Genomic DNA, 15,716 nt, shown 5'->3' on the forward strand with positions numbered 1-15,716 from the left:
TTTAAAGTATCGACATAACTGGGCATGGTGGTGCACACTTGTAATCCCAGCATTTGGGAGGTTGAGACAGGAGGATCACGGTTCATGGACAGCCTCAGCTACTATTTAGTGAGGCCCTTTGTAACTGACTGAGATCCTTTTTCAAATAAAGAATAAAAATAAAAATAGGGCTGGGGGTGTATCTTAGAGGTAGAATGTCTCTGGGTTCCATCCCCAGTATAGCAAAAATAAATAAAAAATAAAAATAAAAATCTGGACATTAAATATATTGTTTTAACTTTGATACGTTTATGTACCTCCTGCGTTTTAAAGAGGCTCCATCCTCCCCTATTCCATACCCTCTGATTGGTCACCTTAGTTGCTTCACTATAGGGCCCTTTTTATAGCTCGACCTCTTCCTGTTGCCCCTTTCCTCCTAGTTTTTGCTGATTAGGGGAAGCATCTGATTTTTATTTTCTGCGATATTTCTCTGTGCATGCCACGTTGCAAGTACCGATCCCACTCTTGACGGCCCTAGTAGTGGCCTGACTACCCGGTAGACTGATCCAGACCTCGCTGGCTCAAGCAGTGGCCTTGCCTCATGGGAGGCTCCGATTCTGGTCTCGCTGGCCCCGACACCAGCCTAACCCCTCAGCTGGCTCCGATCCCGGCCTCGGAGGCCCCAGTAGTGGCCTTGCCTCACGGCAGGCTCCGATGCTGGCCATTGGCCCCGGCACCGGCCTAACCCCTTGGCAGGCTCCGATCCCGGCCTCTGAGGCCCCAGCATCAGCCTAGCCTCACGGCAGGCTCCGATCCCGGCATGGGATCGAGGGAGGGGGAAGTAATGGGATGGGAGCTGGATGAGGACTAATTGGATGATGTATGCTTGTATATCCTCTCAAGTCTTGTATTCCAATGTGATATATGATTACAATGCACCAATTTAAAAAAATAAAATAAATAATTTTTAAAAATCCAATTAAAAATATATATTATTGTAAAATAGAAAAGTATATAGCCGGGCATGGTGGTGCATGGTTGTAATCCCTGTGCTTGGGAGGCTGAGACAGGAGTATCGCACAGGTTCGAAGACAGCCTCAACTATTTAATGAGGCTCTCAGCAACTAAGCGAGACCCTGTTTCCAAACAAAGTATAAAATAGGTCTGGGAGTATAACCCGGAGGTAGAAAAAAAGCCCTGGGTTCCACCCCTAGTAACACACACACAGACAAAAAAGAAAAAAAAAAAAGAAAAAGAAAGAAAGAAAGAAAAGTATATGCTAGAATCAAAACCTCTTTGGAAAATATAGCATTTACTGAAGCAGTATCAGCAAGCTGGGCATGGTGGTGCACACTTGTAATCCCAGTATTTGGAAGGCTGAGACAGAGGATTGCAGATTTTAGACCAGCCTCACTACTTAGTGAGGCCCTCTAAAGAATAAAAAAGAGAGTTGGGGGTGTAGCTTGAAGGTAGAATGCCCCAGGGTTCCAGCCCCAGTACCACCAAAAAATCAAAACAGAAAAGCACTGTATCAGCAAATAAACAACCACCATAGCTGAATCTGGTGGCACCCACTTGTAATCCCAGTACTAGGGAGGCTGAGGCAGGAGGATCACAGCTTGGAGGTAGAATGCCTCTGGATTCAATCCCCAGTAACACAAATATATATACATATGATATGTAATATACATATGCATTATATATAATTGGTAATACATATACATATACACATTATATATGTATATTATGTTTGTGTATATATTTTATGTATATATGTATATATACAAAAATATATATACAAACTACCAATATTTAGTCAATGTGAACTAAATGACTAACTGTTCTGTATCTTCTAGGATGCTTTAAAAGTTTTATTCTAAAACATAAAAGTTTAAAACTAATAAAATTCCCTTTTCATGTTTTCTTCCATTCCTTTTGCTTACTTAAAACAGTCTTGATATTACTGATTTTGTGTGTGTGTGTGCGTGTGTGTGTGTGTTACTAGGGATTGAACCCAAAGGCATAGTACCTCCAAGCTACATCCCCAGCCCTAGAGCTTTAGATGAGATTTTTATATTCAAAATTGTACTAAAAATATAATGATTAATTTCTACTTACTGCCTCTTGCTCTAGAAACTTCTAAGGATCATTCCCCCTTGCTTTGCAGTGATGCTTACAAACTGGTTTAATTTCTGAAGTATTTTTACCTGGGGATGATCCTTGATCTAAATAATCAATGCTAGCCAGGTGTGGTGGCTCACACTTGTATTCCAAGCATTCTGGAGGCTGAGACAGGAGTATCGAGGTTCACAGACAGCCTCAGCTATTTAATGAGGCCCTTTGAAACTTAGTGAGACTCTGTTTCAAAATAAAGAATAAAAACTAGGGGAGGGGGTGTAGCTTGGAGGTAGAATATCCCTAGATTCCATCCCCAGACCCACTAAATAAATAAATAAATAAATAATCGGTGGTATTCTGATCTCATGACTTGGTGATGTTTATCTTTCCTGTGCCCTAAAGAGGTTCTATAATCTCTCTCAATTATAACTAAAATAGAGAACTGAAAGGCACTGGGAACTATTCCAATCCAGATGAATAGTTTCTCGTTTAGTGTTACAAAAATACAATAACGGAGATTCTATTATTGCTGCCAATTTATAGTTGAGAAAACTGAGATTCAGAGTTAGATTGCTCAAAGTCCTAAATGCAGTCTGTGGTAAGATTCTTGTACTCTAACACCAAAGTCAAGCTCTAGATGACGACCCTATGCTAATCCTCCACTCTGCTGAGACTCAGGTTCACCTTACATATTTTGTTTGTTCGTTTTTTGTTTTTGTGGTGCTGGGGACCTCCGAGCTACATCCCAGCCTGATTTTTTTATTCTTTATTTTAAAACAGGGTCTCACTAAGTTGTGGAGGGCTTCACTAAGTAGCTGAGGCTGGCCACGCACCGGGATCCTCCTGTCCTGGCCTCCCAAGTACTGGGATTACAAGCATTCACCACCATACCTGGCTTGCCTTACATGTTTTGAGACAACAGTGGAAAGAAATCTCCACTTCCTGTCCTGCTTGTTTCCTTTCCTAAATGAATACACGAAGGCTAATCTGGATATACAAAAATTAAAAATTTTATTGCTAAGCCAGTCATGGTGGCACATGCTTATAATCCTAGTACTTAGGAGGCTGAGATAGAAGGATCCCAGGTTTGCAACCAATCCGAGATATTTAGGAAAGTTCTCCACAACTTAGTGAGATGTGTTTCAAAATAAAAAAATAAAGCCGGGCGTGGTGGCTCACGCTTGTCATCCCCGCACTTGGGAAGCGGAGACAGGAGGATCGTGCTGGCTTAAGAGACCCTATTTCCAAATAAAAAGTATAAAATAGGTCTGGGACTGTAACCCAGACTGTAGAACATTTGAGGGTGAGAATAAGAAAACGAGAAGCTTTTTAGACATGTTAAGTTTGAGACTTCCCAAAAAGTCGGTGTAGGAGGGGCATCTAAGGAGAAGAACGTGATTAGTGATAGGAACTGGGAAAGCTCAGCGAGGATGGAGATTAGCAACTGAGAGCAGTGCGAACTTGTTTTCTTCCAAAGACCTTTGCTACACGAAAAGTGAAATGGAGGGCAGAGGCGAGGGATACAGCTCAGTGGCCGAGACCTGTCTACCATGTGCCAAGCCTTAGAGGGACAGAGGGACAGAGAAAGAGGGAGAGAGACCCAGCGTGCAGGCATGTGTGCACGAGACAGAGAGAGAGAGAGAGAAAAAAATACAAAAGGGACTGTCTGGATATTATTCTGGAAATAAAAATATAATGTGGTTTTTTTGTTTTTTTTTTTGGTGGTACTGGGGTTCCTGGAAGCCCTCCTTCCTCCAGGCTACACTCCCAGACCTATTTTATATTTTTGAAACAGGGTCTCTTACGCCAGCACGGCTGGCTTCGAACCTGCGTGATCCTCCTGTCTCCGCCTCCCAAGCGCGGGGATTACAAGCGTGCGCCACCACGCCCGGCTGTAAAAATATAATGTTTAAACTTTAAAATCCAGTTGAAGAACCTAAAAGCAGGCTGGAGGTGGTAAAATAAAAGAATCAATGGGCATTAAGATCTGTTATAGAAATTATCCCATAAGACAAGACACAGGGATACAGCACCGAGGAGCCGTCTCTCCTCTATCTTCCTCAGGGCTGACCTTGCATAAACTCCTCCCAACAACACCAATCTCTGGAAGATCAGTGCTCTGCTGGAGGACAGCCCAGATATATGATTCGGGTAACAGTATGGATCACAGGATTCTGTACAGTCTAACTTCTCTCAGGGTGTACTCAGGAGCACAGGTACAAGCATAGATAATATGAACTGCCGGGTTAATCCAAGGCTGGGACTTTTGCTGGACTGGTGCAACAAAAAACAAACCAGTATGGGTCAAGCCGGGCGTGATGGCGTACGCTTGTAATCCCAGCATTCGGAGAGCTGAGATCGGAGGATCGAGGCTCACGGACAGCCTCAGCTACTTAGTGAGGCCCTCTGCAACTCAGTGAGACCCGGTTTTAAAAATAAAGAATAAAAAAAAAATAGGGTAGGGGGTGTAGCTTGGAGGTCGAATGCCCCTGGGTTCCATCCGTAGACCCGCCCCCCCCAAAAAAAATATATATATAGTATGGGTCAAAGGTGGTTTATAGGACAAACCACAGAGAATCTTACTCAGCATAACTGGAGAAGAGGTATGCTTTTAGGTGAAAGCAGTCTGAATAGGAGACAAGTTATCTCTTGGGGTTTACCAATGGATGGTTAAAAAAAATAATAATAAGGCAGGAGAAGGGGGGCGTAAGAGTATAGCTCAGGACCTGATAGTGTGCCTAGCATATGTGAAGCCCTGGGTTCAACCCTCAGCACCTCACCAAAATAAAACACTAGCTAATAATGAGACGGCTGAGCACAGTGATTGGATGCACACCTGAAATCCCAACTATTTGGGATGCTGGAGCAGGAGGATTACAAGTTTGAGACCAACGTGGACAACAGGGCAAGATCCTTTCTCAAAGTGAAAAATAAAAATAAAAGAGCTGAAGTTATATTTCACTGGAAGAAAGCGCCTGAGTTAAGTTCCCAGTATTGAGAGAGAAAAAAATTCCTACCTGGATTTGAAAAAAAAAAAGCCTCAGAAATGTTTCTGGGGAAAAATATCAAAATATCTAAGGCTTTTGAGATGAATATTCTATACAGAAAGGAGGTGAGCAGGAAAAAGTTGAAGAATTAATGGGCAAATTTTTCAAAGAATATGGTTTAGGAAAATTTAGAAATTTAAGAAGCCCAGAAGCTGGGCATTGTGGCATATGTTTGTTTTTTTTTTTTTTTGGTGGTGGCACTGGGGTTCCTGGAAGCCCTTCTACCTCCGTGATACACTCCCAGACCTATTTTTTATATTTTTATTTGGAAACAGGGTCTCTTAAGCCAGCACAGCTCGTTTTGAACCTGCGCTATCCTCCTATCTCTGCCTCCCAAGCGCAGGGATTACAAGCGTGCGCCACCACGCCTGGCGTGGCAAATGTTTGTAGTCCCAGTACTTGGGAGGCTGAGACAGGAGGATCATAAGTTCAAGGACAGCTTCAGCAAGCAGAGATACTCTCATCAGTTCAGTGAGACACTGTTTTAAAAATAAAAATAAGATAGGGTTGAAGGTATAACTTGGAGGTAGAATGTCCCTGAGTTCAATCCCATCCCCAGTACCCCACCTCAAAAAAAAAGCCCAGAAAAATCTCAAGCAGGATAAAAAAAAAAAAAAAAAAAAAAAAGCACAACTAAGCCCAGCTTAGCTAAAAAAAAACAAAAATAAAGCTGGGTGTGGTGGTTCAGGCTTGTAATCCCAGTACTTGGGAGGTTGAGACAGGAGGAAAGTAGGTTTGCAGACAGCCTCAGCTACTTAGTGAGACCTCCACAACTTAGTGAGACCCTGTTTCAAAATAAAGAATACAAAATAGGGCTGGGGGTGTAGGTTGGAGGTAGAATGCCCCTGGGTTTAATTCTCAGCACTGAAACAAAAAATGAAGATAAAGACATAATTTTATGAGTGAGGAAAAAAATGACATTCACATAGATAAAAACAATAATAACTGACCTTTAAGGAAAAAAAAAAAAAAAAAAGGAAGCCAGAGACTGTGGGTAACATCTTTAATGCGTCAAAAGAAAAAAAAAATCAATTCAGAATCTTATTTACTTACTTATTTTGGGGGGTTCTGGAGATTGAGCTCACAGACATTTGTCCTCTTAGTTACAGCCTCAGTCTTTTTGATTTGTTATTTTTCAAGAGGGTATCACTAAAATGCCGAGGCTAGCCTCAATCCCATGATCCTCCTTTTTTGCCTCCCATGTACTGGGATTACAGGAGTGTATCCCTGTACCCCGCTCATAATCATATCCTGTGAAAATATCCTACTGGGATGGAGTTTACATAAAGACATTTTCATGTGAAGATTGCTAATCTTTAGTAGCAATTTGCTTAAAATACATATGACTTTTTAAAGATCTAGTGAATAACTTAATGAAAAATTAGTCTCAGAAGTGAAATCATCGTTCTTATTCCCCCCTTTATATGTGCAGAAAAACTTAGTACCTGCTTTAGTTTCAAAAAGAAATTTTCAGTAGTACTACGCTTGCTGAAGGGCCAGAATAATCTTTCATTAGGTGAACAAACTCGAACTTTTGTCTCTAGGAGAAACCGAACAGGCTCCTGTACTTCTGTTATGACCAAATCAACAGCGGTGGTCATAAACAGCACTTTGTCTAGAGAAGAGAGAAAACAAATAAAGTGAAAATGCAAAAAAAAAAAAAAAAAAAAAATTAAAAAAAAAGAAAATGCATTTGTTCATACAACTAATGTAAAATTAACTACTTTTATTATAAGATATTTATGGTCAACTAGCAATTAGACATATCATTTTTTTGGAACATTTTTTATGTACTGAGAATTCAGTTTTTAGGCAGGATCCTCAAAGTGGAATTCATAAGTAACAGTTGGCTAATTAAGTTGCCTAATTATGGTATTTCATAATTTAGCATTGCTTATATCTTATATTCATTTATGTATATTGCTAAGTATAACAAGGAGAACTGAAAAGAAAAAAAATGCTTAATAAGAAGGACTCACTAAGTCAATAACATCACATTTTCAGGCTAGAATATTATGCTGCCATTTCATTCAGGAAGAATATAAAATATGTTGGAAAAAGTCCTTTCTGCACTGAATATCTAAAAATCTACAAAAGAAACTGCGATAGTGATCCTCTTTGGATAGAAAAAGGCTGAAGGCCACGAAACAACCATTCTTCTCTATAAAGCCTTTGAACTTTTAACCATACGTACATGGATCAGCTTTCCAAAAAAAAAAAAAAAAAAACAACTTAGAAGTCTATATATAAATGAATTCATAAAAATTTATGAGAAAAGGAAAAAATGAAGAAATGGAAGAGAAATAAATAGGCAAAAATGACACTTTGTACAGATCAACTTTAACAATAAACTGAAGAACTACTCAAATCTTTGTTTCACTCAATTAGGTAAATGTTGGAGTCTGGACAGGCAAGGAGTCCCAAGGGTTAGGTATCATCTTGAGACTAAAGTTTCTATTCATGTCAGCAACCTGCATCACCTTTAGGAGTTTCTTCATTTACAAGTTGAAAATGTGGAGATTTTGGATTCCAGCTTCCAGTAATTACATAGGACTTTCCATCAGAACTTTTGCCCATAGACTCCTAAAGAAAAAAGTAAAATTTCATCTTACTGTCAGAGTGAGTGAATAGCAGCTAAGCCCCATTTTGCTGTTTTTAAAAAACAAGAGTCGAAAATATATAATATAAAAGAGGATAAAATTTTTTTAGAAGCACTTGTGAATGATTACAGTTAAGATTAAAGCTGTGCCATTTATTTGTATACATGTTATATTAAAGCAACTGCTTATACACCACATCAAACTGAACAAACATTATAGAAATTCATTACCTAAAACTTATGTTGAATTATTCTGTCAGGTATTTTATTACTATGTATTTTTCAGTTTTGAAAATAAAAATTTTCACCTAATAGCTTTAATCCTAGTAATATTCTAAACCTATGACTTCTACTATGTTGTAAAGCACATGACAGTTTGCAAAAATAATTCTCTAATAATTTTTTCTTTTTATCCTAGCAATCTTACCTGATAAACAAGAATTATCACCTCTACTATTCTATGAAGAAATTAAGCTAAGATACTTATCCAAGGTCAGACTTAAAAAAAAAACATGTCAGGAATAAAGACATCAACTTATCTTTGTGTACTGTTTTACAGCTTACACATAAAACCATTATAAGCAGCCGGGCGTGGTGGAGCACGCTTGTAATCCCCGAGCTTGGGAGGCAGAGACAGGAGGATCGTGCAGGTTTGAAGCCAGCCGCACTGGCGTTAGAGACCCTGTTTCAAAAATATAAAATAGGTCTGGGAGTGTAGCCCAGAGGTAGAAGGGCTTCCAGGAATCCCAGTACCACCAAAAACCAAAACTCAAAAAAACCATTATAAGCAAGTTTTAACATTAGGTTCCTATGAGATAAAGCAAAAGCAACCCTTATTAAGGATATAGCATTTAAACTTCCAGAACAAAAAAGAGAAAGAAAGAAGGAAAGAAAGAAAGAAAGAAAGAAAGAAAGAAAGAAAGAAAGAAAGAGGGAAGGAGGGAAGGAGGGAGGGAGGGAGGGAGGGAGGGAGGGAGGGAGGGAGAGAGAGAGAGAGAGAGAGAGAGAGAGAGAGAGAGAGAGAGAGAGAGAGAAAGGGAGGGAGGGAGATTTTTTAAAAAAGGAAATTCTTACCAAATCTAACAGGTGCATATCACAATTTCGTACATTTTTTCCTGGGCTGAGGAGAAGACCAAAACACCTAAAAAACAAAACAAAACAAAACAAAAAAACTGGAATAAATATGGGAAAAAAGGTAAAAACACTACAAATGTTTAAATTAGGTCACTTAAAAAACAATAACGCTAGCTGTGGTGGCACATGCTTGTAATCCCACCATTTGAGAGGCTGAGACAGGAGAATAGTGGTTCCAGGAAAGCCTCTGCTACTACTTAGAGAGGCCCTTTGCAACTCAGTGAGACCCCGTTTCAAAATAAAAATAAAAAATAGGGCTAGAGGTGTTGCTCAGAGGTAGAATGCCCCTGGCATCCATCCCTAGTAACCACCACCAACAACAACAACAACAACTTGTGGATGGAAAAGACACATTAGAATTATCAATAAATTATTGTGTAAGCCAGGAGTGGTGGCACATGCTTGTAATCCCAGCATTCAGGAGGCTGAGACAGGAGGATCGCAGTTCGCGGACAGCCTCAGCTACTTAGTGAGGCACTCTGCAACTCAGTGAGACCCGGTTTCAAAATAAAGAATAAAAAATAGGGCAAGGGGTGTAGCTCGGAGGTCAAATGCCCCTGGGTTCCATCCCCAAACCTGAAAAAAAAAATTTTATTGTGATCAAAATTAGTCCTTACTTCTTTAACTGAGATAAGCAAATTCTATTTGCCTTTTATTACCACATAATTGACATGAAGATATCAGCTGGAAATTTATGGGAAATATTTTAAAGAAGCACTCACCTCATTATTTGATAAGGAAAAGAATTCCATAGAGAAAAAAATGTCTTGCAAAAACATTTGCGTGCATTTGCATGTAGGGGTGGGGGTACTACTGATTGAACCCAGAGGCATTCTACCTTTGAGCTACTCTCCAAGCCAGATTTTATTTTATTTTATTTTATTTTTTTCTCACTGAGTTGCAGAGGGCCTCACTACACACCTCCTGTCCCAGCCTCCGGAATGCTGGGATTACAAGTGTGTGCCACCGTGCCTGGCCTGTCTGAAAGTAATTCATGAGTGGTTTTACTGCAGACGTTTCGCAAGGCGGGCACAAAGCCATCTGATGCCTCCTGCGCCCTCCGCGTCCCACCCCAAGGCACAGGTGTGGACAGCTGGGCTCCCAAAAGCCCTTCCTCAGAGCACTTGTTTAGGAGCCGAGGCTGGCCTGCCACCAGGGCTCCCCCATTCCTGCTGCCTTCCACTCTGATGAGCTCGGGCCAGTGTTTCTCTTGCGTCTCTTCGCAGCTGTGGAGTGAGGATCGTGTCAGGGCAGACTCGATAGAGGGCCACGTTCCTAGAACAGCGCCTACCCTCTGAGTGTTTCCTTAGCACCACTGTCAACATGTAAGGGCCAGCCGGGCGTGGTGATGCACACCTGTAATCCCAGGACTTGGGAGGCTGAGACAGGAGGATTGCAGGCTCAAGGACAGCCTCGGCAATTTAGTGAGGCCCTGTTCTAAAATTTTTTTTTCTTTTTTTTTTCATATTTATTTTTAATTGGTGCACTGTATTCATACATCATAGTGGGATACAAACTTTTGTAGACATACATGCACACATCGCCCAGTCAGCCCCCACCCGATCCCCACCCCGTTCTCTCCCTATCCCCCCCTCCTATGCTTGGCTTAGTAGTTGACATCTAGTATTATAGCAATTTATCCAAAATTAAAAATGATAATCTCACATAACAGTTTCATTTGTCTGATACCAAGCTTTTGATGACTTAAAGATAACATTTCAATATTTCTTTTTGCTTTCTTTCTTACCAGAGAATCTATTTTTTTCTATTTTTTAGGTGAAACTATCATATATTTATATATTTATTTTTCAGAAAAAAAAATCTATCCTAATATGGAATATGGACTCTAGGTACCCACATCGATCTTGAAAAAGAACAAAGCTAGAAGATGTATATTTTCTGATTTCAAACCATATAAAGCTACAATAATTGAAACAGTGTAGTACTATTCTAAAGGCAGATATATAAACCATTGGAGTTAAATAAAAGCCTAGACCTAAATTCTTCCCTATATTGTCGTTATTTTTGACAAGGTTTCCACGAACATTTGGTGGTAGAAATAATAATCTTTTAACTATATATTGTTGAAACATAATAATTACATGGAAAAGAATAAAATTGGACCCTTACCTAATCCCATATACAAATATTAACTCAAAATAGATAAAAGACCTAAATATAAATCTTAAGACTATAAACTTTTAGGAGAAAATCTGGGTCATAAAACCTCACAACATTGAAATTGGCAGTGATTTCTTGGTTATGATTTCAATGGCACAGGCAACAGAAGAGTATACAAACTCCCTAAAAAATAAAAAACATATTGTATATTCAAAGACAATGTAAACAGAGTTAACAGTTACTAATAGAATGGGATAAAATATTTCCAATTGCTATATCTGAAGGTATATTAATATTCCAACTAGATATCCTAAAAATTAACAACAATAAAGGCAAACAATACCATTTAGAGATAGGTAAAAGACTAACATAAATAATGAATCTCCACAGATAACCAATCTTAATTGTCTGTTGGATGGAAACTCTTGTTTCTCTGGTTCTGGTGTGTGTTACCTATTTCTTCTTTGTAGTTAATCTCTTTGAGTATTTTCTCTAGTGCTGGTTTTGAAGACATAAATTCCTTCAGTTTCTGTTTGTCATGGAAGCTTCTTATTTCTCCATCTAATTTGATATAAAGTTTTGCTGGGTAGGAAATTTTTGGCTGGAAGTTGTTTTCTTTCAAAATTGGGAATATGTTACTCCAAGCCCTTCTGGCTCTCATAACTTGGTTTGGGAAGTCTGGAGTGATTCTAATTGGTTTGCCTCTGAATGTCACTTGGCCCTTTGCTTTTGTTGCCTTTAAGATTCTCTGCTTGGCTTCCACATTGGTCATTTTGACAATTATGTGGCGTGGGGATCCTCTTCTCCGATCCTGTCTAAAGGGAGTTCTGTAAGTTTCCTGGACCTGTGTATCAACCTCTTGCTCTATGTTTGGAAAATTTTCTGCTATTACTTCCTTGAAGAGATTGTTGATCCCTTTAGTTTCACTTTCTTTTCCCTCCTCTATTCCAATTATTCTTAGGTTAGCTCTCTTAAAATGGGCCCATATTTCTTCAATATCAGATTCCTGCTGTCGGATATTTTTTTCTAGATTAGAAACTATGAGTTCATTTTTGGATTGCTCATCTTCTAAGAGCGAGATTCTGTTCTCCATGTGTTCTAATCGGTTGTTTGTGCTTTGAATTGAGGCCTTTACTTCATTAATTGCATCCTTTATCTCTTTTTGGCTCTCTCTGAGTTCTTTTCGAAGCACCTCTATTATTTCTACAGTTATTTTCCTGATTTGATCTTCTAGAAATCTCTGATTTTCTGTTTTATCGGGTTCTGATGTTGTGGGGTTGTGAGCATTCATTGCTCCAGTATTATTCCTCTTTCCCATGATTTTGGAAGTTTGTGCCTTCTCTGGGTTCTTCCCTTGGGTCACTATGACTTCACTTAAGGTGCTCTGGATCTCGAGTCAGTAGTATCTCAGACCCCACTACTCCTTTACTGGGTTGTATCACAGAGTCTCCAACCCAGAGAGTCGATAGAGGCTGCTTTAGACCGTGGGGGGTGCCAGGTTGCACGTTCTCCTATGGTGTGATATCACTGCCACCGCCCCTCTCCCACTGGGTCAAGTCCCAGTGAGTACAGTACTGGGATTTCTCCGCTGTGACCCGCAATTTGACTCACTGTTCTTGAGTACTCAGATGTAGCTGTAGTGAATTCGGTGCTGCTGCCGCCGATGGCAATATGGCGCCGCTGCTACGCCCTCGGCTGTTGGGCTGGCGTTTTTTTTTTTTCTTGGTTTTGATTTCCACTCTGAATCCCTGCAGCGTGTGCTGAGCTCAGACACTGGGAGCTTTAGATGTCCTCTGCGCCGAGAAATCCCGCCTGGCTGTTCCGCAGCGGCTCCCCTCGGCTTGCTGTGGCCGTCCTGTGAATTCGCCGGCAGTATGGTGCTGCTGCCGCGTCTGCCGCGTCCTCGGGCTTGAGGATCTCCTCTGTGGCTCTGTTCTCAGTCCGCTTTCTCTCTGGAGCCTGGTGATTTTTTTTGTTTCTCTGGTGATGTTGTTTTCTGGCTTTGAAAGGCGCTGATTTTGTGGTAATGGATATTTGTTGTTAGCGGGGCTCTCAAGTCCCGCTTTTCTCGGTCGCCATCTTCCCGGAAGTCCCAGATTTTATTTTTTTCTTGGAATTGGGGTCTTGTTAGGTTGATGAGTCTCAGTACTTGCTAAGGCTGTCCTCAAATCTGTCTGTGATCCTCCTGTCTCAGCCTCCCAATTACTAGGATTACAGGCATATGCCACCATGCCCATGCCCAGATCAAATGCATTTAAAAAAAAAACTATAATGCTTACCTTTCAATGGCAAGTTCTTTATTAGTTGTCTGTTGCACATAGATTACAATCTTCTTATCAATTCCTTGACGAAGTTTAAAGCATTGTCTATCCTTGTCTTTGGGAACAGCACTGTAGAACAATATGTTTCATTAATTTGCAAAGTATTTCCTGTCACACACTAAAAGACCTCAAATCTCTGATTCTTTTCTATGCCAGACTTTTAAATACTAACAATGACAACAAAATAATCAGCTGCCTCTAGATGTGAGCATATTATCACCACTGCAGGAAACCTACTAAAGCATTTATATATGTGTGTGTGTGGGGGGGGGGGGTACTGGGGTTCCTGGAAGCCCTTCTACAGGGTCTCCTAAGCCAGCGCAGCTGGCTTCGAACCTGCGCGATCCTCCTGTCTCCGCCTCCCAAGAGCGGGGATTACAAGCGTGCGCCACCACGCCCGGCTAAAGCATTTATAAAAGGTAGCAAAATTGCTTCTCTATTTCTTAAAATGTGGGCTTGGTTTTGTTTTGTTGCAGTAAAATTAGATAGTTGCAAAGTACCTAGTATCTTGTATATTAGGCCACTGGTTTTTACAATTATTATTATTAGCTATTTAAAAACATAATGCAGAAAAAAAAAAGTAAATCATAGATCCTTTGAGCTTCAGAACAAGTTGTCTCTAAAAAATAATAGTGGGTGAAGCAAGGTGTAATTGGGATTACACTTGTAATCTCAATACCTGGGAGGCTGAAATAGAAGGATCATAGGTCTGAGGTCATACTCAGCAACTTAGTGAGACCCTGTTTCAAAATAAAAATTAAAAAGGCCTGGGAGTATAGTTCAGACATAGAATGTCCCCAGGATCAGCCCCCAGTATCATAAAACAAATAAAAAACGGGCCGGGCGTGGTGGCGCACGCTTGTAATCCCCGCACTTGGGAGGCGGAGACAGGAGGATCGCGCAGGTTCGAAGCCAGCCGCGCGCGCTGGCTTAGGAGACCCTGTTTCCAAATAAAAAAAAAAAAAGTAAAAATAGGTCTGGGAGTGTAGCCCGGAGGTAGAAGGGCTTCCAGGAACCCCAGTACCACAAAAAAAAAAAAAAAAAACCAAATAAAAAATGATAGAAAGGAGGAAAAGTATAGCCAATGACAAAATGTGGCCCAATATGTCCCTTAAACAGTGGTAACCTTATTATAAACCTGTGTAATTATTAAATAATCCTGATACTATAGTTAAAAAACAACAGCTTAATAAGATTAAAAATATTCTTAAAATGCCAGTTTACCAAAATAAGCCCCCATTCTCCCACATGCCACATCCTCTAGCTCCTTTCTTCCCAAAGGCAAATGTCTGCCTGTGGTAATCAACACTAATAAAAAAAGACTGAGTCTGGATCAGAATAACACACAGTATTTATTATGAATGGCAAATTCAGTGAAACCGCAGAGCAAAAGGAAACAAAGCCCTAAAAAACCCGAGAAGCAACTCTGATCACCCAATAACTTAGCATGACAGCATCCTCTTGGTATGAGGATCAAAGCAAGAGGGATGCTATCGTCATTCTACCTTGAGACCTGATCTCAGAAGGGAGAGATGTTATCCTAGTCCTCTTTTGTGACATCGTTCTCTTTCCTATTTCTAGTTGGAATTTACAGAAAGGTACTACATAAATATCTTTAAAAATACAGTTCAAAGAAACTATTTTGTTTCTTAAATAGGAAAAAAAGACATTACAATTGTGTAACGGTAATTTCCTCCTCCCAAGGCAGGAATGCACACTGTGGGAATAGCTGCCTCATGCTCCTGGGAAAGCGCCAAGCGCAGTGCCCCTCACATGGATCCCCAGTGAATCTGCAGCTCTGCTGTACCCACAGTGGTCACCAGGTGGCGAGACACTTCCAAAGTCTGATGGGAGAGCAAGTGTTTCCTCAACCACCCAGCCGCGCTTTTTAATTTAAAAGCAATTATTAGAAATCATTTATATATTTATATAATTTCCTTTGCTAATTTTATGAGGTAATCATGAAGAAAGAAAAAGTTTACATGTATCTACTGATTATGATCCTAAAAGGCATCCATTTTGTGCTATGGGATATAGAAAAAATACTTGAATATTTTCAACCATAAGACCTAATAGAAAGGATTTAAGAATCTAGCCATTTCATTAATAAGAAAACTACTGTCAAGAGAGGTTAAAAAATCTGGAAAAGGTCCCACTGTTAATAGTAGCAATAACTAAATTAAACCTACGTTGGTTTTGTGGGTTTTTTTCAGTACTGGAGATTGAATCCTGGGACATTCCACTTCCATGTTACACCCCTAGCCCTACTTTCACTCTCTATTTTAAAACAGGATCTCACTAAGTTGCAGAGGGCCTCACTAAGTACTTGAGGCTGGCCGCAAACCCAGATCCTCCTGTCTCAACCTCCCAAGTGCTGAGATACAAACATGCGCCACC

General features: G+C 40.2%; 1 protein-coding gene across 2 annotated transcripts in view; it reads right to left on the minus strand.

Annotated features, from left to right (window-relative positions):
• The window catches only part of RABGAP1 (RAB GTPase activating protein 1), a gene marked incomplete at both ends in the record, with an annotated part of 141,081 nt that overhangs the window by 95,320 nt on the left and 30,045 nt on the right, over positions 1-15,716 (minus strand). The window contains 4 exons of one of the 2 annotated variants that reach the window (XM_080708708.1): positions 6,590-6,759; positions 7,625-7,727; positions 8,818-8,884; positions 13,278-13,388. In XM_080708708.1, coding sequence (XP_080564834.1) covers positions 6,590-6,759; positions 7,625-7,727; positions 8,818-8,884; positions 13,278-13,388 — 451 coding nt within the window. Of the gene's footprint in view, positions 1-6,589; positions 6,760-7,615; positions 7,728-8,817; positions 8,885-13,277; positions 13,389-15,716 lie in introns of both variants that reach the window. The other variant, XM_080708707.1, reaches the window with a different exon arrangement.

The sequence above is a fragment of the Muscardinus avellanarius genome, assembly GCF_963383645.1.
Source record: "Muscardinus avellanarius genome assembly, chromosome: 13".
NCBI classification, from domain to species: domain Eukaryota; kingdom Metazoa; phylum Chordata; class Mammalia; order Rodentia; family Gliridae; genus Muscardinus; species Muscardinus avellanarius.